Genomic DNA, 25,546 nt, shown 5'->3' with positions numbered 1-25,546 from the left:
AAACAAACACACGTACACATCAAATAACGACAAAGACATTCGGACACTCGGCATTCCGAATTAATACACAGTCCAACGGGCTTCCGATATTTTCATCGAAGTTATCAGTTATCGCCGTTTTCGCGTTTATCGCTTCCTACTGTCTCCCCCTGAACTCCCCCTTTCCCCTTTCCCTCTTCCCGTTTCTCCTATTCTACCCTTTTCTAGTTCGCAGGTGGATCCTCCTACGCGATCGTAACTCGCGCTATCGATCTCGATCTCGATTTTCATTGAAAAAAAAAAAATACTTGCTGGGATTAATCGAACGATCCGGGATAAACCCGAGTACCGGAGTTACGAGGAAAGCTCATATACGGATGCCGAAGTTTAAATAGCGACTGAGAGTCGTTGATAGCACGAATTTAGTGTAAATATCAAGGCTCGTATTGCGTCACTGATCGAAAATTTAACCACCTTATTCGTCTATCTTTCTTTCGTTTTTTTTTTTAAGTGAAACTTCTTTTTTGTTTCTTTTTTTCATTTTTTGTCATCTTCTAGTGATCGGCGGAATTATTTATTTTAATATATATATATATATATAGGTAGTTTAATCTTGGAAAAAATGTGTTTTTTATAAGAATTTTAAATAAATTCTTGTTATATATTATAATATAATAATTTGTAATAGAGAAAAGAAAGAAAGAAAGAGGGGTAGAGAGGGAAAGAGAAAGGAAGAGAGAGAGAAAGAGGGAGAGAGAGAGAATTCGAGTCGTTGCCTGCAGTCGTATTCTAATGAATTGTTTCACTGTAGAAATTTACAGAAGAGCTTGGCGGTTAGCCTCGAGGTTAGTTCTCGTTCCTTTGGATGCTATCCAAGGTGAAAGGAGATGAAGATATAGAGAGACACATGGGAAGACTTACAGAGCTGCGTATTTGTAATCTCAAATCTCGTGCGGCTTTTACATGTTAAATCAAACAAAGCAAAATGATCAGGAACATTTCACGAAGTACCTGTCTTCTATCCCGTATCGGGTACAAAGGATGATGATATCTTGTTAAAGGATCGTTAATCGATATCTTCCTTCATTGATTCTACGATCAATTTCGTGGAGTTCTCGTAGAAGGAAGGAGAATTAATTTCAGGGTTTGTAGTACTTCTAATGCTGGAACAATGCATGAACTTCTTGCGAGTAGGAGTAGGTTCTTGTTTCTCTTGGTCGTGGTAAAAGTCGACGCGAGAACGACATTGTGCAGTCCCACGTGTACGTCGTTTCGGTAATTAGTGAGAGAGCATTACCCTAACAGTAGTAGTACATAACCCTTAAACAGTCCTCTAACTAAAAGTTACAATTATTAAGGGAATGCAGTTGGCAGCTTTAAAGCTTCTTCCTTTTGAAAATGGCCCGCAGAGCAACGGGAACGGGGGGAAATTAGTTTTTCTTTTTTTCGTTTTCCTTTCTCTTTTTCTAATCTCGTTTAGATAATTCTTCTTTTTCTTTCCCTTTATATCCTTCTTGTAAGTAAGATACGGTCGATCATTCCCTCGAAAATTCACGCTAAAGTAGAATCAATAAAAGGGGAAACCTATCGAGGGTCTAGAGGATAAGTTTTCTCGAGAGTAAAATCTTGCCTCAAATGGATACAAGTCTACTCGAGCTTCCTCCTAATGTTTACCTTCGTGAATAACCACGAAGAAAAATCAATCAGTACTATGGTTCTATTTGTTTACTCGATTAATTTTCCCCTTTTTTCTTAAGAGAAATAAAGTTACAATAAGGTAAGTCAGAGTGTTAAAGTACATTTGATGTTGTATCCTAAATTGAAGAAAATGATAGGGAAGGAAAGGGGTCTTCCTTGATCGGAGCAAACTATAACTCGAGCGAAAAGTCAAATTAGAGAAGCGAATGGAGATTAGGAAGAATCTATAGAGATAGTTCGTAATAAGGGCGTAAGGAAACGACGAAGCAAGCCGGATTATAACAGACGTGGGTGTGGATAGCAGTATTAGTGATGGTAGTGGCGATGGTAGTGGTGATAGTGGTGGTGTAGTATCGTGTGCCAAACTGTCCCTCAAGTTTTGCTACGTCCGAAAGGAAATTCGATCTCGTATACCGCCGTGTCCCTGTCCCTTTCCTCGTGTGTCTTGGTAGACTACCGTAACTGTCGCGACATCCACTTAACTGGATTTCCGCTCGCTGAGTTTAGCGAAGATTAGCAATTCGACGCCCGATAAGGAGGGTAGGTATCCTCTTCGTCTTGGTGGTTCTCGACGTCTCTCTCAACCCCTTATCCCTCTTTCTCTCTTCTTCTTCTTCTTCTACTTCTATTTCTCTCTCTTCTTCTACCCTCTATTTGTTGGTATGCATCTCACTCTTCTCCGAGTCCTTTTACCCCAATGGCATTGGAGGGTAAGGGTAGTCCTGAGCGTGGATTGTTGTACCACGTTTCATCGACGCTATGAAACGTACACGGTACAGTGGAAACGCGTAACAAAGCGAATCTAGAAAGTTCGCATTTATGAATGGGCTTTTATGTCGTGAGTTTTACGTCGACTCGATCGGAAAACTTTCACGGTAGATTCTTCCTCTCTCTCTCTCTCTCTCTCTCTCTTGATTTCTGTCCTTTTTTTGTTGTTGTAATTTTAGAAAGTATGTCCCGGTTTCCGTTCACTCTTCACCATTGTGCACGTACAAGCGTTATTGCTATTGCAACTTTATTGTGTTGTTTCCTTTGAGCAAATTGAAAAAACGATAAGGATGATATCAATATTATAGAAAAATACATTCCACAGTTTCTTTTTCAATAAAAGAAAACAATCAAACGAATCATCGTCCGTGAAATTTTATATCTATCTATGCAATAAAAAATATGTATATTAATATATATTTTCTTGTATTTTTGTTGTTTTTTATTCAGATAATCGATATCGTTCTTATAGTCGGTTAAAGGAATCACGGTAAATGATTGCGTCGACGATGGAATTAAAGGTGAGATAAGAAAGGATATAAACTCTACATTTTATCTGAGAAGAAGCTCGAACTCCTATCGTCGAATCCTGGTGCTTTTGAGACACTCTATATTTATCGTTCAATAAGAACCTATATAGATAGCCAATGGCAATCCCGTGGATTCGGGGTAAATGGCGCAAATGGAAATTTATGATCGTTCTTCGCGAGAAATCGTTCTTTTCCTGGGGGCGAGAGAGAAGACGTATAAAAACTTTGTCATCGTTCCTCGAACGAAACTAAGCGTACTCCTAGCGGATTCCAAACGCTAGCCGCGAGCCGAAGCAGCTTTTTTACACTCCTGCGTTTTACCCTCGTAAATTTCTACAGAGAAATATATAGGAGAGAAAGAGAGAAAGAGAGAGAGAAAGAAAAAAGAAGTTTCCAGGAATAACTCATTCGTATTCGGGGTAGAATTCTAAAGGGCAAAAGTTTCGTCGTCCATTCGAGTTAAAATTCCGCATTAAGCTTACCTCGAATGATCATTATTACACATTTAGTTAGATAGAGAATGGTGGGTACAGAGAAGGAAAGAGAAAGAGATAGAGAGATAGAGAGATAGAGAGAGAGAGCCATGCACGAAGTGCATCATTAATTATGGCGTTATTGTATCTCGCGGTTAACGTAATGTCCACGTTTGTTGAAAATGTTCACTCGATGGTTGAACAACTGATATAAAACAATTTTAGCTTGTTTTATTTTGTTTTTTTTATCGATGAATCGGAACTTTGGAAAATGGACTTTTTAAAGGATAAAATATTTTGACGGGAGAGCTCTATTTTCGTACTTTTCAAAATCAATTTCCCCAAGACGAACGATCGTTAGAAGTTACATCATCGCGAAATTCTAGTGAAATTCTAGCGAAAACTAGCTTTTGCCTGAGAACGAATTCCAATAGCAATCCCGTTCTTTCTCGCGAGATTCGAAACGATCCTCGATACGACTCGAAGGAGTCGTATACGGAGATACTTTTTCGATTTTACTTACGGTAATGTCATCGATCGAGAATAACGATCTCGAGCTATCCTAACGCCTGCGGATTCTGAGACTCTAGTATACTAGGTAAAAGCCGAAATGCGAAAATAGTTCGATCAAACTTTTCGAAACAAAGAGTCGAAGTCCTATCGTGAGATCTCGTTTTCAACATTTCTTGTTATCGTTCTTTCGAATTACATGGATTCTGTTAGTTTCTTCTTCTTCTTCCATTACTTTCTCACTTCCACTTTTCAACATTAAACAAAAAGTAACTTATAATACCTGGTTGAACTTTGATACCAATCCCGTTTTTAAGCAAATCTTGCCGATTTCATGAAGTGTACAAAATCGTTTGGCGCAATGTGTCGAGAATTTCGAGAAAAGGGAGTTATCGATATGCCTGATTTCCATCACCGCCTACTTTCCTTCCTATGGCCGATTGAGTTTGATTTACGTTCTACATCGTTGCTCGAGACCCTTTTTTCGTATATGGAGTAGGACGCTTATAGGACGTATCAAAAATAATATTCGTTCGTCAGGTCGCACAATAACTGGTACCGAGTTTATGGCAATTTTACGTTGTAGCAGGTGCGACACGTAAATTTTGTCTAGCTAATAAAATTTCTTACGATGGACTTAACTGTATGTATTTGTTCCTTCTTTCATTCTTTCTTTATCTTTATTTTTTTTTCTACCTTCCTTATTCTTATTTTTTCATAAAATTCAGTAATAGCAAAGAGAAATTTCAATTTTCCAAAACAGAAGATATTGAGAAAAGATTTACGCTAGACCGAGCGAGACGTCTTCGAATGAAACTATAATAATAAACTATTGTCGAAACGTTCGAGTAATCCGATGAGAGAAGAAGTGCGTCGGTCATGCGTTAAAACCCGGCTTTACTCCCTTTGCTCGGTAGTCAAGACGACAACGAGAAAGAGGATGGATTCACAATTTCTTCGTTTCCGTTCGTTGGGACAGAAGAGCGATTGAAAGCCGTGAGTCGTCTTCGTTCTTATAGTCCTCGTATTCGTCCTTGTATTCGTACTCTTATTCGTCCTCGTATTCGTCCTCGTAGTTGTAGTCGTTTTCCTCGTCGTTTTCGTCATCGTCGTCGTCTTTTTCTTCCTCGTCTAGCAGATTAGTCCTCCTCACTCCTAACGGTCATTCTTTCTTCGGATTATTAGAAAAGAAAAGGAATTTATCCCCTACTTCGTCGATTTGTTCGATTTTTCTTTGGACCATCCATCGTTCGTGAAGCAAGCTTAGGGGTAGTTCCATCGACGATGGAAGAGAATGGTTGAGAGGGTTGAGAGGGTTACGAGAGGAATCTTTCAGAGAGAGAGAGAGAGAGAGAGAGGAAGGGTAAGTTCATATCGGAGACTTTCTGTCGCCAGGGCTGACTTAGCCGAAAGTTCAAACGCTATCTCGGCTTTAAAGCTGCTCCTAGTATTCCTGACTCGAGGATCTGCTTTCTGAAAAACGAACGGTTGTGTCTTTGCGTGCATGGACTCTGTAAGACTTATGAAAAACGAGCATTACTTTTTGAGTAGTAGCCGAATATCATGATCCTTCTTGGATGACAACATCAACTTTACTATACCTATCTCATAATATTTCAAAGCTCTTTTTCTCGAAAGATAATGCAACTTGTATCCTACTGAAGTTGAATTTTTACTAAACGCTGATAAATCTTTCTTCATTTTTTCGAATAGATTTATGCAAAAGAACAAACAAAGTTAATGTAATTTTTGCATATTTGTTGTTGTTGTTGTTATTTCCATAATTTAATCGATCTCTTTATGTTAATCCCATATATATGTATATATGGTGGAAATTTGACTAACTTGTGCATATTTCCCTTAGGAGAGAAAGATTTGACAGGGTTGTACTCTTATTTGTGATTAACTTAAGTACCGGCTTTTCTTCACTGTAGAATTTTTAAGTAACATCTCTCAAATGATAACGCAAGCACGACAGTTGAGGATGTAAGCTTCGCTAATTTGAAATTTTAATCACATAATTTAGAATCAATTAGAAAGTTCGACATTGCCTCGAGGGAGTTCTCAGTTTGCTCGCTTCGAAGAAACGATTAAAGTGATTATTATTAAAAGATCATCTTCCTTCTTGTCATCGTCGATGTTATTCTCAAAGCTAAGTTTTTTTTTCCCTTTTTAATTTTCAAAGAGAAATGAAATTCGTGGTTAAACTACTTTTTGTCCTTTGAAACTTAAGAAAAACTCGAAGGCTACTTTGTACACCTGGGGTCATTAATGGCTTCGTTGGTACTTCTTCCATTTGACCGAGTTTCTCATTCCATCAGTCATACCTTATCTCTCTTCGCTTATCATTCTTTGACAGCTGTATGTGTGAAGATGTGACGAGCCAATGATATTTATCTAGAAGTAAGCAACAAACTAATAATGTCAGTTTTTCCCGTCGTTATATGCGTTCATAAATTATTAAAGTAATCTGTTAAAACGGACGACTGATTCTTCATTTAGATAGATATTAAATATTCGTTACTTGAAAATATTATTAAATAATAAACAATTGTTTGGTTACTTTAAGCGATTAAAAGTTTTAATTACTTGTTTAATAAAACAATAACGATTAAAGTAAATTATTATTAGTTTAGCTAGTACAACTTCTTAATAGTATAAGTAATAATATAAAAACATTACTAAAACATGTTGATACAGATAACAGTGAAACAACGTAAGATAAAGAAAGAGAAATTAGGAACTGCACGGAGAAGGAATTAATGGCCTCGAATGTATATACGTCTATCTACTTTATTTATAAGGATTAAGAATAGCTCGTATTTGTAAATGGTACATGTTGGCAGCGTTAGCGAAAATTTGTTGTAAGTTGTACTTCTTTCTCGTGCGAACGAGGCCAACCGGTCGATATTATTAACGAGAAAAACGGGCAAGCTTTCTTTCTCTCTTTATCTCTTTTTCATGAAAACGCAATGGCAACTACACGAGCTCCTGCTGCTGCTACTGCTACTGCTGCTGCACCGCATCGTGTAATGAGAATTTTGTTGAAAGTTTAATTGGGTCTATCATAATTTTGTACGACGCGATCAAATCGCGGTTTAATCAAGCTGCGGTTCATTACTGCGAAACTCATGCACCGCATTCGTCTTACCGAATTTACTTCCTCTTCTATAACTTGTTGCCCGAATTTCCCAACGCCAAGCTTTTTATCCTCCATAAATTTCATTTTCCTATCGTCAATATTCTTTATCTCTTGCTTTTTATCCACCTACGTACCGTGAATCATACTTTTCTTTTTTTACCTACAGCTCTGGTCTCGCTTAAAGTTTAATAAACTGAGAAGACAAGTTCCCCTGCTCTTGGGTTTTTTTTATCATCGTTATTATGACGTTTTACAATCTTTGAAAAATGTTTAATCTATGGAAAGTGTATTCTTTCATCGTTTTAAAATAAATAGATATTTATACGCATATATTTCTTGAGAATACGATCAAATTGATTGTTGACTTTAATGAAATTAAAAGGATTTACTTTTCGTTACGGAGAAAATCTACATTTTTTATACTACGTTCTACGATCTTGAAAATTGTTCTTCGATAAGAGGCAAGAGAGTCCTATCGTTTGTTGAAACGATCGACACGGTACGTAAGTAGCGATTAGGGTATTCATTGTCAGACTTAAAAGAGACTCCAGTGATTTTAGCAATGGGCATATTGAATTTGAGCTTGAGCGGTTGGATATTAAAAGGGAGGCTTTGTCGGAAGTACATTTTCTAACGACGTTAGAGAGTCGTTATCAGTTTCAGTTATAGAAGAAGGAGAATGGTCTTCGGACACGAGTACTATTACTTTCGACATTGACGAACGTTTCGCGTTGCTCAGTCTCTTTTTCCCTCTTCCACACTTTTTTTTTTCTTTTTTCCTTCCGCCCGTTGCTATTAATCTGCCAAGCACTCGTGTATTTAAAGCGAAACTCGTTTAACGAATTTACGAGAAAAATTATTTTCTTGAACGGTCAGACAATTCCTCGAGGCCAAGCAAGAATTTTCTGCATCTGAATTTTCAATTAGGATTCGGTTGAACGTAACTTCTTTTGACCGATAAAATTCCTCAACGGGCGATTATATTCTATTGGATGGATGGTGGTGTATCTAGTGTTCTCTTTTCCTCTATCTCTCTCTCTCTCTCTCTCTTTCTCTCTTCCTCTCTAGAGACATGAATGTTTTGTTCTACATCTCTTTCTTGGGTTTAACAATGCAAGAACATTCCGATTGTTTCACTCAAATTAGTTGAAGATTAATTTATAAATGTTGTTGACCTTCCGTATATTTATTGTTTTTGTTAGATTGAAGGAAATACTTACTCGTTGCGTATTTCAAGCTTCAAAGTATTAAACTCTCGGATTGCTTGACGCGAGAAAATCCAACGAAACGTAGATAAAGCGAAAAACTCGAGCTAAAGGATTAAGAGCTTACCGTTTTGCGACACTTTTCTCAGTTGACGACAACTACGACGATGACGGAAGACTTGAAGTATTTATTTTTTCCTTCTAAATGAGGAAATTTAATATCGATTTATTAACTATTTATATAATATCTACATCGACTAACGCCTTTTTGGTCAATGAACGAATATATTTTTTATACGAAACGAGAATCTCGGTCGTAATTATGAAACGAAAGATGGAAAAATAACGGAATACTTTAATCATTTCTTCTTTTCATGTAACTGCACTTTCGACGTCTGTTCGTTTAATTAAATAGCTTTTTTCCTGTACCTCCTCTCGGCAATAAAGTATAAATTTTAAGGTATTTATGGTTGGTAGAGGAAATTAGAGCTATTGTTTCGTACCACGAGCATCAATTGTTTCGAATAAATTGCAAAATTGATAAGCGACTCTCTCCGGCACGTTCGTACCAAACATTTATCAGCAATCCTTTTTTTTACTATACTTGGGTTCAAAACATTTCTATCTCTTTTGTACCCCAACATTTCGAAAGAACGGTAACACGTTAACCGAAATTTAATGCATACTATATTATCGACATAACGTAGACATATATTTCTATATAAATATATCTCAATTAAATTTGAATGAAGGGCTAACATCAAACGACTGTACTACGTATCCCCGTATAAATCGTTTGGATAACGAATCGTCCATGGTTCGTTCTTCGCGTTTATGCGGCCATCAGAGCGTACAGAATTTCCGTATGCGGTAGTAGATTACTGGCATTTTCGAAAATGCATTCACCGCGCCAAATTTTCGCGGTTTAAGCTCCGAGGGAGAGATAGCATAAGCTCGGCCGTTCACATCGATTGTTCCTCGGCCCTCCTTCTCGTCCCTTGGGATTCTCCATTGTATATGCAAATTCTACGTTACGTCGGAATCGCCGTTATAAAGTCTTGCGCGCGTGAAATTAAATGAAGAATTTTCGTTTGTTTGTAATAGTATAGTTTTTCATGCATCATACATATACATATATACATATACATATATTATATAACTATTCAATTTTCAACTCAATCACCAATCATTGTTACTAATAATTATACTCACGCATATCTTTATATTATATAAGTACATCCAAATGAAAAGAGAAATAAAAATGAATGAAAGCTTTTGCCGTAACGGTCTAGGAAACTCATTAAATTTCCAAGAAGAAATTAAATATTATACTGGAGATTCGATAAAATTGTTCGAGAGTCGGTTATTCCGATACGATCGCTTGGTTAAAACTCCGCTCGGCAACTTATCTTTAGAAACGATCGAAACGTTCGCCGAACGGCGATGCACGTTTTGTCGTATTATCCTTAAAATTGTACGGTCGCGTTGGGAATCAAGCGAGGTCTTCTAGAAGAATATAAGCGTACCCGGTATGCCAAGCGAAACTAAAAGGCTTGAACTTCCTCGAGAAACTAGGATTGCAGAGAGAACGTTTAAGTACAAGAGAGAGAGAGAGGGAGAGATAGATTGTTAGATATACAGATAAAAAAAAGATAAAAAACAAGTCAGAGATAGAAAGATAAAAAGAGAAAGAGTAAGAGAGAGAGAGAGAGAGAGAGAATAAATTTCTTAGCTTGTATAGCAAAGTAGAAGCTTTACTACCAACCGAAAAAACTCTGCCCTTCCAGTATTTTATTACTTAGATCGTTTTTATTTCACCCCTATTCGCGACAGACATCACCCTCTTCTTTCGAGTCACTCTAATTCTTATACAATATATCCCTCTTTCTTCCCCCTTTCTCACTTACTTTTTCATCCCTTTTAAATCATTTCCTATAGGATAAAAAATCCATACTAAAATGCTTTTATTCCATTTCAGTGTGTTCATCGAGCCTTTTCGTTATTATACTGCGATTCGTTTAATTTTACTACCGAGATAGTAATAACAAATTATATAAATTTAATAGAACGGTTTTACATAGTTATATATATATATATTATATATAACGCAAAACGGTTCTATTAAATATATATACATACGTAAAATGGAGTTTCAGATACAGAAAGCGAGAGAGAGAGAGAGAGAAAGAGGTTGGGATGGGGGAGTGGGAGTGGGAGTGGGAGGGGGTGGAAGCAGAGTAGGAAATGCGTTCACAATAAAAGGCAACGCTTTATTCGTTCTCATTTGCCGGCTGGTGCATGTAGCGACATCGTTTTAATGCTACCATAGACTTCCTCACTCTCTCTCCCTCTCTCTTTTTTCTTTTTTTTTCTTGTTTTTTTTTGTTTCCAGACGAGGGAGTTTATCCGAGTAGTATTTTTTTTTGTCTCCTATGGTGTACTTATACGAAACTCGTATTTATATAAATATATACGTGTGTATTCGATACCGATGTCGATACCTTTCCCACAAAGTATATTGAACTATTTATACGTGCGCATGTAGTTACGCGTACGTTCGTTTACAAGAGAAAGATAGAAATAGATGGACAAGAGGAAAAGAGTGAGATGGAAAAAGGAGGGTGGGAGGGAGGGAGGCTTAGGAGGAGAAATTATAAAAGGTGCTGTTATAAATATTAGAGTAAGTATTCGTGCCTTGCGTATATTCGCTTCATATGATATAGAACACACATACACACACATATATATATATATACGGATAAATAGTTATGTATATTTAAATACGAACATTACATTTACTTACAAACATATGTGTATATATATATATATATATATGTATATGGATAAAACGAATATGTTGGCGGACACACAAGCGTGATCAATTTTCGCTACGCCGTGCAGTGACACTTTTAATTTATCAGTTTAATTAACGTTATCTACGGGAACTCGTCAATTTACAACAGAATCAGCGTCATCGAAATTCACGGTCCTTTCATTCTCCCTGTATTTTCTCCCACACCCGCGGAAATCGATGCTCGGAATAAAGTTCGGAAGCGAGGAAAAACGGATCTCGACGCAGATATTAAAACAACGTCGGAGTTATTAACCGCGCGATACCCTTTTTTTTCCCCTCTTTCTCCTAATCTTTCACTCTAGACACGTTGAAATTTTTCTCGTTTTCGTTCGATGCCTCTTCGTATTTTAACGAGTCCAACGTATAACGTATATTATATGAATATATTACTATATTCGATTATATTTGGGTTTCTAAATAAAAAATATTTTAAAAGAAAAAAAAACACCAACAAAAAATCAATGTCGAAACGCAAAATATGTTAAGATTGATAGCCAAGCTAACATAAAAGCCCTTCTCTCGATGTTTTTCTCTAGTGTAATCAAAACGATTAGCGAAACCTTCAAACTATTCAGCCTTGTCGAGTGATCGATAAGATTTTATCGAGTCGTCATTATTATTAACACAGCATACACGGACGAAGGGGAATTTGAAAGCTCGACTATGTACGTTTATTTCGCGAACAAATAAAATCGTAACAATGTGTGAGAATCGTTCTCGTCGTATTCTAATCTCGTGTGCAAACAGCTTAATATTCTCGAGGGGATTAAATGCACGACGAATGAAATGGCCGGTAATTAGTAACAAGTTGCGGTGAGCGTGTTTACTTGTAATCGTCGTTGCGAATATTAAAGAATCATGGTTAGTATACTTATGTATATCTATTTTATATTATAAGTTTGAAAGTAAGAAGGGTGAGAAAAAGAGAGGGAGAGAGAGAGAGGGAAAGAGAGAAGGAAAAAAAAAGAAGGTTAGTCTTAATCTAATTGTACACTCGAGCTCGAATACACGATCAAAGGAAGAGTTCGATGATAATCTTACCTTTTCTATTATGCATACGAGATTTATGATAGACCCCACGTCGACATGATGCTCGTCGCTCCCTAATATAAATGCCTCTGGTATCACTATGTTTAGATTGACGAAGTGTGACAGTATCCCTGTATTCCTCGAGACCTGAAACACATAAATATAGAAACTCGTTAATCATTGAAGAACAGATAACTACATTATCTTTCTAACCCTCGATCGTCTCACGATCGGTAGGCACTTCTCATCTTCCTACGTTCGTGACCTCATTAACTCGGCTTCTGAAGTTTTAATAACTTATACCTTGTTTGTCTCAGAAATTTAGCATTGTTAGAAGCGACGATCTATTTCACGCCGATTAGAGGAAAACGAACGATATATCATTTGGAAGTTAGCGTAGATTTATGTATCAACTTTCGTAAAAGGGTCTATCTTATCTGTTGCCATCTCGCTTTCTCTTCCACGGTTAAGGCAGAAAATTTTCTACGAATAATGTGCCTGTGTGATATTAACGACCACGGTAATATCGTTTGCAACCCAGACGCGCGTAAATTTCATATTTATATCATAAAAATGCATATTACTTTAAAGATTAAGGAGCGTTGAAAGGTGGTGCCTCCGGTTATCGGTGTAATATATCCGCGATAAATGTTATTCCACGAGCAAGAAGAGATAAGAAATAAAAGAAAGGAAAGCTGAAAAAGTAAGAGAACATAAAAGTAGAGGCGGTTTAACATTTTTTTTTGAAGAAGAAGAAGAAGCTACAACAATCTCGGATGAAAGGTCTTTAACATGTATATATTTAATGCGAAGTTAGTTTCTTAAAGCGTATATCTAAGTATAATATGATATGTATATATTTTAAGTCTTTTTACTTTGAACGACTTGTTTTCTTATTTTACACGCTTATGACGTTATTGCTTACGTCCTAACTTTATTATCTACCTAATTATGCACAAAACTTTAACGAATAAATCGCGTATCTACTTACATAGGACAGGCGCAAAATGTGATCGTACGTTTCTCTAATTAAAGTTGAATAAACTTCTTGTAATTAGGATCGTTAGGTCAAATTAAATAAGACTTTTTAACTTTTTTCATTTAATATTAGGTTAAATTTTCAGTTATATCCACACTCGATATCCTATGTAATTTTTGTATAAAGAACAAACGATGCTAAAGGAAGTTCCTTGCGGGACTATAGTTTGAAAGCTATGGCCGTATAAAAAAGCATTAGAAGTTCGAAAAGTGTATCGTCAGGCTAGTAACAGAACATGCGGTGGGGAAGAAAATGATAGCGAATATCGCAAACTTTGTTGACTTACGGTGTCTCCTTCAGATTCACTCTCCCACTAAAGTGAAAACAACCGAAGGATAAATACATGAGAGAGAGAGAGAGAGAGAGAGAGAGAGAGATCCCGTGATGCCATTTTTCGAAACTACTAAACAAGCGGTTACTTAAGAAGCATGCAACATAACGCAGCTACGAAACGTTTGGTAATTTATTTTTCTTTCTTTTTCTCTTTCTCTTTCTCTTTCTCTTTCTCTTTTTCTTTATTTTCCTGTTTTTCTGTTCTCTCGTTGTTTTATTTTTTCTCTTCTTGTAATTTTTTTCCATTCTTGTTTCTTTTCTCGTCTCTTTTTATTTTTTCATTTGTCATCCCTTGCGGTCGTGTTCGTCGTCGTGAAAACGTCAGAAAGAACTTGCTCACCAACCAACTTGCCACGGTCGCTGAGCGTAATCTCGTTAATCATACGGACTGTTTCGTACGTGCGTGATAATTTAGCTCCGAGGTAGATCGCCGCGGTTAAATGGTCGTCACGTCGACGTGAGAAAGAAAGAAAAAAAAAGTAATTATCGACCCGAAGTCTTGTTTGTGTTACTAAAATATACAGGGTATATCCTAATGGATGGTACAACCGGGTGGGAGATGATTTTTACATGCTAAAATAAGTCGAAAAAAAATGGAATCATATTTTTTCTTTTTTGAGATCTTATTTTCGAGAAAATCGTATTAAAAAATATTACGGAGTATGCTTGTACTGAATTATCTTCAAATGTAAATGTCTAATAGTAAATTCAAAATGTCTGAATGGTGACGATTCGAATTGCTACTGCTGCTTGTCGCTGTTAGACTGATAGAAACAGACTAAACGTAAAAGAAATAAATCAAACGATCGAAAGTAAAAACACAAACATTACCAAGGACAATGAATACGAAAATGTAATGTAATCGATAAATAATTAGAGAGAAAAAGTATTACTCTTTCTTTTAAATTTATTTGTACATGTTGAGTCACTTTATTCCCCTCTCTCTCTCTTTCAACCCTCTTGGTTCGGCTGCAACATCCATTTGGATATATACGCTTATGTATATGCATATATTTATTATACATAGATATAGATTTATACGTGCGCAACTACATATATACTTAGATTCGACCAATCAAATTGTTCCTTACATCGGGCTTAAGCGCAACTATTCGCGTTTTGGTTAAACTTTCTCGTCTCACATCGGTGTTCGCTAAACGTATGTGAGTAAATTGCACCATCTCGAACAAGGCACGTAGCAGACGTAGGCAAGCTGGGGTATTGCCTCGAAGCGGTTTAACCCAAAGTGCGGCCTATTAGAATAGATTGAACTTTGAATACTCCACCATAGAGTTCAAAGGCCTTCCGGTTAACTCGTCTTAATTCTTGCATTTTTAAATATATTTTTTTATGAGGCTTTTTTTCAAACAAAAACTTTATCGAGAACTCGGTGGATGAAATTTGTTTCCTTCTTTTTTTCTCTTTTACTTTGTTTTCTTGCGAAAGAAATTGTTGTTCAATGCGAATTGGAATAATGATATTCGGATATACTTTCACGTATTTGAATAATTATAGCTTTGAGATAGATCGTAGAAAAAGTTGTTACTAGCCAATTGAACAGAAATTGAATTTTCAAATTATTTTCTAATAAAATCTCAGCAAGCTATACTTTTCTTTTGATGAAATTTGTTCGTACTTTATCCCGTTTTATATAACTCTCGTTCACAGATCTCAATTAGACCAATGTATGTTAATTTTGTATTCAACATAGCATAACTATCGCGAGTTCTCTCGGAGTAAAATGAATTTAACTCATGAAAATATACGTGAAAGTCGGTTAACGTGTTGGCAACTAGGTACATTGCAGTCCCAGAAAGTCCAAAAGTTGGCGCATCCCTTAAGGGGAACGTTAGATTTTGATATCCACGTACCTGCAGAATTGAAATAAGAGTTTTTGCGTATATTAACATTGTGCTAAAGTTTTTACTTTGCCTTATTAAATGCAATGATTTAAATCTTTCTCTTGGTAATTATAATATTAAATATATACCTATGGTTTTACGACATTTTTATATTTTTGATTTAAAAATAATTAGAAAAAGGCGAGTTTCGTGTAAGAAGAAAAAAAGAAAAAGAAAAAGAAATAGAAAAAGAAAATAATTTAAAGGCGACTGAAGGCCATCATGGATCGTGCTAACCTTAAATATATATATATAATATAAATATGTATATATACTATATTCATATGCCATGTTAAAGTTAAAAATGATGACTAATTGAGAGTTCTGAAGAGGTCATGGCAAAGTTGCCCATTTTAACTTCAATTACTCGCTCCTTCTTCGCGTTAGGTGTTCCCCTCTTTTGTGAATACCATTCCATACAGAGCAATTCGTTATTCGGAGAAACGTCGAGAGATAACATAACTATTTGAACGATCGAGAAATCCTTGGCATACCTTAATCTCGATAAGCCTTTGAATAATCACTTTTAAATTTCTTCAGGTCTATCTCTCGTTGGTTCTTTTTGCAGGTTAGTTTGCGCTACGTTTTCATTCGATTAATCTCATATCTATCACGAACGTTTAACTCGTCACTTAAAATGATTCTATGTTTAACAAAAAAAAAGTGATTAATTAAGAAAGATATTATATTATATATTTCGTTTCGGTTATCGAGAACTCGACACTAAACAAAATAATATACATTTTTATATTTGTTTTTATATTTGAATAGAAATAAAATAATAAAAAGTTTGATGTTGTTTCGTTAACGTTGAAAACTCGTTCGTTTAAATGCAAAACATTTTCGAGATAATTTATTCGATTTACGAGCCAAGCGAAATCGAAGCAATTTACGATTCTTATGAGGCGAACGATCGTCAACGAGTCTAATAATTTTCCCGGCAATTCCGTGCTGCATTAATACCCGTTCGCGTACATATTCATCGTCTTCGCGTGAGATCGATTATTTTACAGAACGATTCACGCTACCTCGTCTTTGAGGAATATAAAGTATAGAAACGAGCTATCGAAAATCTTGCCTCGTGAATTTTAGATGTTCTTCCTTTTATTATTTAGTTCGTTCCATCTGTAATTAGCTTTATTTTAAAACTAAACTTTCATTCTCTTCGGTATAAATGGTATAAATTTATTAAATGACAAATGACCAAAACGTGCAAATATTTACGTTATGCTCTGTTAAACGTTACGATTTCTAGAAATTCATTTATTTCAAAATGCTCAATTTATGATTATTTTTCATTCGCTCACGGTTCTTTTCTTTTTTTTTCCCCATTTGTTTTCTTAGTTATTCTCGAGTTAATCCAAGAGAATGCGTTTAATCGAAAACGTGGTTTTAACATCTGCGCCTGCTGTTTTATTCAATGTTACGTCGAGAGGTGACATACGCGTTTCTATCCCCGTGATAACTTTTAACTCCAAACGCGTCGGCCCCTTTTCACAAAGTTTTGTTTAATCCCGAGAATCGTGTGACTATTTGGAATTGAAATTTTACCCAAATATGCTTGAAGTTGTATAATTACATGACCACCAGTGTAAGTAAGTCCTGTTATAGTTTTCTGCAAATAAACGAATGTAAAGTCTCAAATAACCGTTCGTTTTTATTGTTCTATTATTTCCTGCATTAATTTTATTATTTTAAAATTTATAGATGGCATGCATTTGTGTATATTTATGTATATTGATAATATCTACGTATATACATAAATATAAAACATATCTACCGTTAGCAACCTTATCCGATCGCATCATATTTGTGCCGACGCGTCCAATCAGAACGTTCTCACCGATGAACCATAATACTTTTGTTGGATGACGCTTCCACCATTTGATAGGAAGCATAAAAGCGATGCTTTTCGTTTTGCTCGCAAACGAGCCTTTCCATTTGGTTTAGTGTAATCTGATTTCTCCGATGATCCGCTTAGTAGGATCGCTTTTGTGAAAAATCGAATATCCCGTTAATTATCATTAGAATTGCGAGTTACGTTAAATGAACAAATAAACGAGCAATGGATTTAAGAAAACGTCTAAATAAGGATAAATAAGGCTAATCGTCTGATTCTAGCGTAATCCGATCATTAAATTCTCGTCTAGTAGTAGTTTCTAGAATAACGAAAGAAGAGGGTAAGAAGAAGAAGAAGAAGAAGAAAAGAAAAAAGAAAACAAGAAAAACAACTTCTATTTCTTTCACGATGCTAAGGAAAGTTTTGGGTCAAAAAAGGTAGAGAACGTTGCCATCTTTTTTTTTCTCTTCTGTTTATCGAACGGTTCGCTTGGTAGTTTCAGCGTACAATCTCACCTACTTTCCCCATTTTCTCTGAAGTATTCTCGCGACTAGTGACGCGCTTCTGTCGAGAGTGAGAGAAAGAGGTAGTGAAAAGAACAGAGACAGACAGACTGACAGATAGATAGATAGAAAGAAAGAGAGAGATAGAGAAAGAGGAAAATACTATCTGGAGAGAAGCACAGAGAAGGCTCGCGATCTGTGGCTCACACGGTGGCAACCCTCGCGTAAACAAGCTCGTTTGTCCCGCTTAACATAATCCGTTTTGTAGGATTATCCCCTTATTATGTCTTCTGTTACACCACTTAGTACCGAGTTGCTGGCAAGCTTACATCCAACTCGGCCAACGAGGGTGTAATTTGTGGCTGTCGGTTTGTTACGTCTCATCTACGCCGATGAATGTAATATTTTGGGATATGAGGACATCAAATGACGCGTGGACGATAAGGAGAGACGATATTGTCGGAAATAAACTATGACCTCGCTATTACTATTAGTACTATTACTACTACTATTACTACTACTACTACTATTAATAGTAATCATATTGACGCACGTAAAACACAGAGAACTTCCTTTCGAGAAAATTTCTCTCCCTTACTCTCTCTTTCTTTAGTGACCGTAATAAAGAGTCTCGAACTATGACCGAATAGCTGGGAGAGTAATGGTCGTTCACGTGACCTGCTATAGTTGATGATAAAAATCATTCCTTCCGTACGTCGACAATAATAATGCTGATAATAATAATATGTTCGGACGGTTTTGATCGAGATGTGATGTATTATGGAAATTCTAGACTAGAGAACGGGCGACTGAGAGAGAAATATATATATAGAGAGAGAGGGAGAGAGAGAGAAATATACATATATACATATATACATAAATACATACATACATATGGTCGGTCCCGATCGATCACCGAAATCTAGCTCACGATAATTTCAGCTCGTCGTCCTGTATACTATATAGGTGAAGGTGGAAACGTCTCAAGAGAAACAGTTAGCGACAATGAAGGCGAAGTATAAAAGGTTCGCTTGTAATGAGTTCTTTCCTTCTTCTCTTCTTCGTTTACGACGTCATGGATATATATATATATATATACAGATAGAGAGAGAGAGAGAGAGAAAAAATAAAAAGGGAAATAAAAAGAGAGCGAGAGATAGATAGACTGCAGTTTCCATGTGCATAAACCCCGATGCGTGACACGTTACGAGGATGGAGTAAAACGGCAGGTGGTAAAGAACGACACAAATATGAAAGGGGATCCACCCTTGACTCCACTTATTCATTACTTACGGTACACGTAACCCGTTAAGGTGGTACTCACTGTTATTTGTGGTTGAAAGAAGTGGTAGACGGGTGCTCCTATGGATTGCGTTTTACTCGTTCTTCTTGTTAGTTACGATGTTGCTGCCTTAATTATTCCGAACAATAAGGATGGATAATTCGTCGATGAATGAAATATGGAAGATATCGTGTTGAATTTATCTTAAGTCTATATTAATCGATCGTAAAGTTAAACAGGAAGGTTGATATCGATCGAGTATTCGGGATATAATATTTCACTAAGCGAGGATTCTCGTTTAACGATAGTGCAAGGAGAAATAAATGAGAGGAAGGATCGAGAGGTTGGAAATAAAATTGATTTTCGTTCTGCCCTTCGCTCTCTATTTCTATCTATCACTATCTCTCTCTCTCTTTCTCTCTCTTTCATTCTCTTTCTTTGGATATGGTGGCTATGAAGAGTATGTGTCACTCGTTAGAGAAACGCTTCCAGTAGCTCGAAGCGCCAATGGGATCGTTAGTGGAAAGCGAGATCGGATTTCGTACAGTTCGGTAGGGCTTTAAGAGAGAACGCTCAGCAAAGCATTTTCCTTTTCCCCGAAGGATCGAATCCCAGAATGGTGATTCTCTTGAGTTAGATCAATTAAATTCGTGTTAATGTTAGTTTGGTTTGTCGTAGAACATAGAACGTTGAATTAAGAGGTTGTTATTACACTGATTACGATTCCTTTGTTAAAACCAAAAATTGTTTGGATGGGACATCTACTGATTTTTCGTTCTATCGATGTTTTTCTTGTTATTTTCCTGTAAAAATTGTAAGTTACCGAAATATGTCGATGGATGTGTAATTAGTCTTTTCTTCATTGGAATTGTCGCCACGTTCAAAAGCGAGCAAACGGCACCAGACACAATAGTTTGGCAACTAATTGTAAGTCCTTACAGAAGTTAGGCTTAGCACCACAAGTTGCAGCAACACTGGAACAAACAGTTCTAACATACTTGTGTTGAGTTCGCTAACGACTAACTCGACCAAAAAAAAAAGAAAAAATAACAGCACTATTTTTAACGACTCACTAAAGAGAATAAACGTGTTAATTGTTATCTAACTAACAAGATCCTTCAGTGGGAGAATTTAAGAACTCGCGCGTCTATTTAATTTTATATTATTTTCTTTTTTTGGACAAATTTCAAAGCTGCTAATACGATTAAATATTTCAGTTGAATGAACTTGAATCTCAATACATCGTTTTATTTTACGAGAAACAACGAGAATTATTGGATGACAATTTAAGTTTTTAACAAGTTTAATTTCCTATACGAGAATCAGGATGCCGTTGTTATTATCCTATTACTTAATTATTTGTTAATCTAACGAAATAGTTCCTTTCTCGTTCGAGAACATTTCGAGATTAAGGTGATTTATGTCTTCCTTCGTGTTTCCTTCTTTTTTCGTATCGTGGTAGTTATTTTTTAGCGATTGTTCTAACATATTTTTAAATTCAAATTCGCCTCGTCGTCGTCGTCGTCGTCGTCGTACGGCAACGTATGTACGGTTTACATCTCTTTCCTCGTTACAAAACAGGTCATAATAACGCGTATTCAGATCTCAGTAGGGATTTTAAACCACACTCCTAGGTTGTAAAGACTTCTCGAGCGTTTTCGAGAAGGTAATCCTTGGTCTAAGCCAGGCAATATCGGTTCGTTGCTCATTAGTAAGCCGACACACACCGGTCTCTACGATCGCAAATTGTACAGCTGCAAATGCGAGAATAACGAGCCATTCCTCAGCTTATACGAGAAGGGACGTATTGTGTGTGACATGTGGGATTGAATGTTCGTATCAACAAGATAGCACGAACTTTCTCGCGAAATCGTAACTCAGGAAGTTGTTTGCTTTAAGTTTCCGTTCGTTGTAGATCCCTTTTCGATATTCCACGTGGGTTTCGGATATAACTATAGCGACTACGATCTTTCATATCTTCTTTTCTTTTATTATCAAAGATTATATATATATATAATCTTTGATATATATTTATTTATTTGATCAAACGTTAATTCCTATTCTTTTTGTTACTAACCATTAAAAGAAACCTATATATATGTTTTGATTATTATTATTTTTAAAATAATAATCAACTTCGTATCACCATTTGACCCAGTTTCCTACTGGATCCAGCAAGTCACGATCTTAACTCGCATAAGTTAATATCTAAGTACTATACTTCAAGCAAGTCGAGGTAGAATGATAATGAATTATTAGCACAGAAGTAAGTATACTTCGTTCAGTAGAAATATCTATGATAAGTGTATACGTCTACGTTTGAAATGTATAGTGAGTGTCCCTTGAAATCGTACACCGTTACGCTTACTAGATTTTAGCTTGAAAATTATTGATATACTGTTTTTAAGATGAAGAAAATTTAAAAGTAAATACTTTTGTATACCATAATTACATATTTAATGAGCTTATCTTGAATGTTTTATTCATAAGAAGTGAATTAAACAAATGTTAAAATTAATGTACAGAAAACTCCCGTATCTTTAGTTCGTACGTGTTGGTATAACTGTAAAAACAGGGGAAATACAATGTCTACTAATTGTTCATCTTTTATTTTTACTGTTATTTAAATGTATTTTAGTATTATAATCAATTTAATATTAAACAAAGTAAGAATAATAAATACAAAGTATATTTGTTTAAAAATACTTTTCTATTAACATATCTCGAATTTTAAGTTTCGATCTGATATTTTATTCGATAAAAATTTTCAACTCGAAATTTTTGCTGAATAAAAACGTTAACAAAAATATATGCTAGTTTAAACTAACATAAATATAAAAAAAGTACATTCAAATATTAAACATACCTTAAATGATTGTTAATTAATTGAAGGAAATGTTAATTGTAGTCTAAAAGCACGGAGAATAAGTTCGACGTACTGTTCTCTTCGAAATGTACTGTTAGACTGGCTCGTTGTCCTCTGTGAAAGTACTTTTATTGAATATTGTTTATATGACTTTCAGAAGAATACGTTTTATTTTCTACGCATATTACTTTCGTTATATGTATATATATAATCTTCGGGAAGTAATCTAAACAATAATCAATAATAGAATTTCAACTGACTTTCATAGAGGACAACGAACCAGTCTAACGATGTATTTCGAAGAGGACGGTACGTTGAACTCGTATTCCGTGCTTTTAGATTACAATATGCATTTCTTTCAATTAATTCACAATCATTTAAGGTATGTTTAATACTCTAATGTATTTTATTAATATTTAGGATCGTTTAAATTAATATTACATTTGTTTTAACGTTTTTATTAAGCGATAATTTCGAGTTGAAAATTTCCATCTAATAAAGTATCAGATTGAAATTATTTAATATTCGAAGTATATATATATAATTTATAAAACAAATGTACTTTATATTATTCTTACTTTAATAGGTACAGTGTACGATTTTCAGGGACACTCACTGTATATTGTATACTTATTTATGTTTTATTATTAATATACATATCTGTATTTTATATAAATTACTTGAATGTGCTGGGATAGATTTATGCGAGAATAATAATTGTGGTAATGTAATTCGATATATAAGTATAGTATTCGATAATATAGATACATTTGTCGTTCTTCAGGGAGTAAAAGCCAAATAGTGCAATTTAATATATGAAACAGAAAAGACGAGTCGGTTTAAAAAGGAGAGACTAGTAGCGAATATTATTGGAAATTCTCGTTTCACTAAAAATAAATTTTTCCAATAGTAATTTTGCTGTCTGGCTGTGCAGGTATATATATATGCTTCCGGACCGATTCGTAGAAATCGATCCCATTTCATCGGAAACATCGTTGTTCTTTACGTTTTTCCTCTCTTGGGAAAGTTTAAGGCTCTCTGTCCCTCCCTACTATTTTATTTCTATTTTTTCTGAGATCTTTAAATGTTCCGCGCGAGTGCTATTTTCAAAATTGGAACTGGATTAAGCAGATATTTTTTGCCACGTCGTAATTACGTTAAAATTGAAAGAATCGATTTTTTGGAGTATATTTATGTTAGGCGATAGCCTTGCACAAAGTTACTTTTAAGCGAAGTCAAAATGGTAGTCGAGTTAATGATGCATTTTCTTTAGTCTTTGATACTGTCTTAATTCATACATATATGTAGATAAGTATAATATATACGTATACACACAGTTAAACGTCTTTTAAGATCATAATTTGGTTTCTTTTTTTTTCCTTTCATTTCTTTATTCTAGAAAATTTCTTCCTAGATATTCTTTTGACTCTCTATTTTCTACTTTTCTCTCCATTTTAACTGTTTCGAACTTTCACAATTACTTAACCATCTCTTTTTTCTTCTTACCTCTGCAGTCACTAACACACGTTCCCAACAGCATTTATATTTGGATGCCACCGGAGAGCAAAGTTCATAGAAAAGTATATGACACTTTTCTTTCCGTATTTTAATGAGCTTTCGCGCAACTTTATTTCCAAGCCGAGTTTTCTGTAATCTGTGTAAGAATTTCTCCAAGCTCTACGGTAATAGATTCTTTTTCAATGAACGGAAAGTCTTTTACCGATGTGATTCCGCGTGTAAACTTTTATCATCGATCTGCTGGTGCCTTGCTTTTGAGTCTAAAGAAGGTCCGTTTCAAATTAAACGCCGAGTCGTTTTAATCACTCAGCGGTTATTAATTATCTCTCTTTCTATTTCCATTTTACTGTTTCTCTCTCTTCCTCTATCTCTCTCTCTCATCGTCTTCGTACGCCATTATAGTTCTTTGTTCGTTCTTTTATTCTCTCCCCTTTTTTTTTGCTCCCTGTCTCTCATCTCACAAGGGATACCTTCGATTTTTATTTTACGTAGGTGTGTACGTCTATACAGCCTTGCGGAGACACATTAACTCGCGAGTGCTCTCGGGTAATGCCCAGAGAATAACAGCCCCTTGTATTTCGTTCCCAATGTCTCAGCATGGCTAAAGGCATTCTCGTCGTAGCTTCCTGTTTTAGAAGATAAATAGAGAAAGAGAAAGAGAAAAAGATTGTTTCTTTTTCTCTCGAAGAGTTTCGCAGTTTAACGACTATTCGGTCGAATTTAGTCGACACTATTCTGCACCATATTACACGTACCTTCACTCTAACAATTCTAGACAGAAGAATAGAAAGTTTAAGAAGATTGCTGTTTACATAATTTCTATTGTTGTTAGCTTTATACCCATATGAATGGTACCTACGCAACATACTTGTATGTTGTTTTGTTTAAGAAAATAATAGGATGCACTACGATAAAGATCTTTAACGTGTAATATGAAATAAACAAAGACTCTAATTATAGGCATGTATGTTTTCAGATAATACGATTTCCACGAGCATCCTGCATTTCTTGTATGTATGCGCATGCTAGGATTTGTACTATGTTTATATCAGATTCGAATCAGTTTGAATTCGTTGTTCATTGATTCAATTATTAATTTATAGAAGATAACATTCTAGTCGATCGAAATCAAATATGTCTCTGTGTAATGTAGTTTCAATAAATTTTGTTAAAATAGATAATTGGTTTCGAGATATCAATACATTATTATTTTATGTAATCTATTATACAATTTATACTATAAATTACATTACAACAATGGTTAGAGAAGGTTATTTCATGTATTGTATATTTAACGATTGAATTAATTATAGATATTTATATATGCTTGTCTACTTTCTAATTCTATCTAAAGGGAATAGTATAAGGGGGAATGGAAAGTTTGAAAAGCTAAAAAACTTTCGTCTTTCTTTTTCTTCTTTTTCCTTATCCCAATGTCTCTGAATGCAACAAAGAGAAGGACGACAAGTCTTCTAATTCGAGTAACGTTTTTCCTCTATCATTTCGGATCGCGGTGTACTTTTAATTACACGGTGCAGCTGCCGCTGAAAACGAAGTTTAAGTTTTCCCCGATCGATCGGATTACATTTCCGTCGGATACGCACGTTCCTTCTTTGACGGGAAATTGCGATGTAGTTTGTGGTGAATATACATACACGGATACATATACATACATATATATAGATGTATACCATATACTAGGACGAAGAGGGTAGTACTAAACAGGCGAATGTGTTAACCCACTAGTACGGTTTCAAGGATCCGTCGTAGAAACGGTCGACTACTCATCAAAGGGTATCTATATTAATGAGATGGCGTGCACCATGGCGCCCAGACGTCGAGCAGCCTTATTATGTGTGCAAGCGAATGACGTTCGGTTTCAAGAAGGTAGTACCACGTTTCCTTCTACTCTTCCTCTTCCTCTTCCTCCTCCTCCCCCTCGTTCCTTTAACTGTCGTTAACGTCCTTTTCGTTAAAATTTATGAAAAAAATGAAGAAGTAAAAAGAAAAACCGGCCAATGGTCGTTTCACGACTAACATAAATCGTTAAACAAAATTTATAACACCGCGTGTCAC

The 25,546-nt window shown here is 35.4% G+C and overlaps 1 protein-coding gene across 2 annotated transcripts in view; it reads right to left on the bottom strand.

Annotated features, from left to right (window-relative positions):
• Positions 1 to 25,546, bottom strand: part of LOC122522275 (zwei Ig domain protein zig-8) — a 188,785-nt gene that overhangs the window by 12,893 nt on the left and 150,346 nt on the right. For both annotated transcript variants that reach the window (XM_043643192.1, XM_043643191.1), the window contains exon 5: positions 12,201 to 12,335. In XM_043643192.1, coding sequence (XP_043499127.1) covers positions 12,201 to 12,335 — 135 coding nt within the window. The remainder of the gene's footprint in view (positions 1 to 12,200; positions 12,336 to 25,546) is intronic.

The sequence above is a fragment of the Polistes fuscatus genome, unplaced genomic scaffold, assembly GCF_010416935.1.
Source record: "Polistes fuscatus isolate 324 unplaced genomic scaffold, CU_Pfus_HIC Scaffold5, whole genome shotgun sequence".
Classification (NCBI taxonomy): domain Eukaryota; kingdom Metazoa; phylum Arthropoda; class Insecta; order Hymenoptera; family Vespidae; genus Polistes; species Polistes fuscatus.
This window is presented reverse-complemented; position numbering and strand designations above follow the sequence as displayed.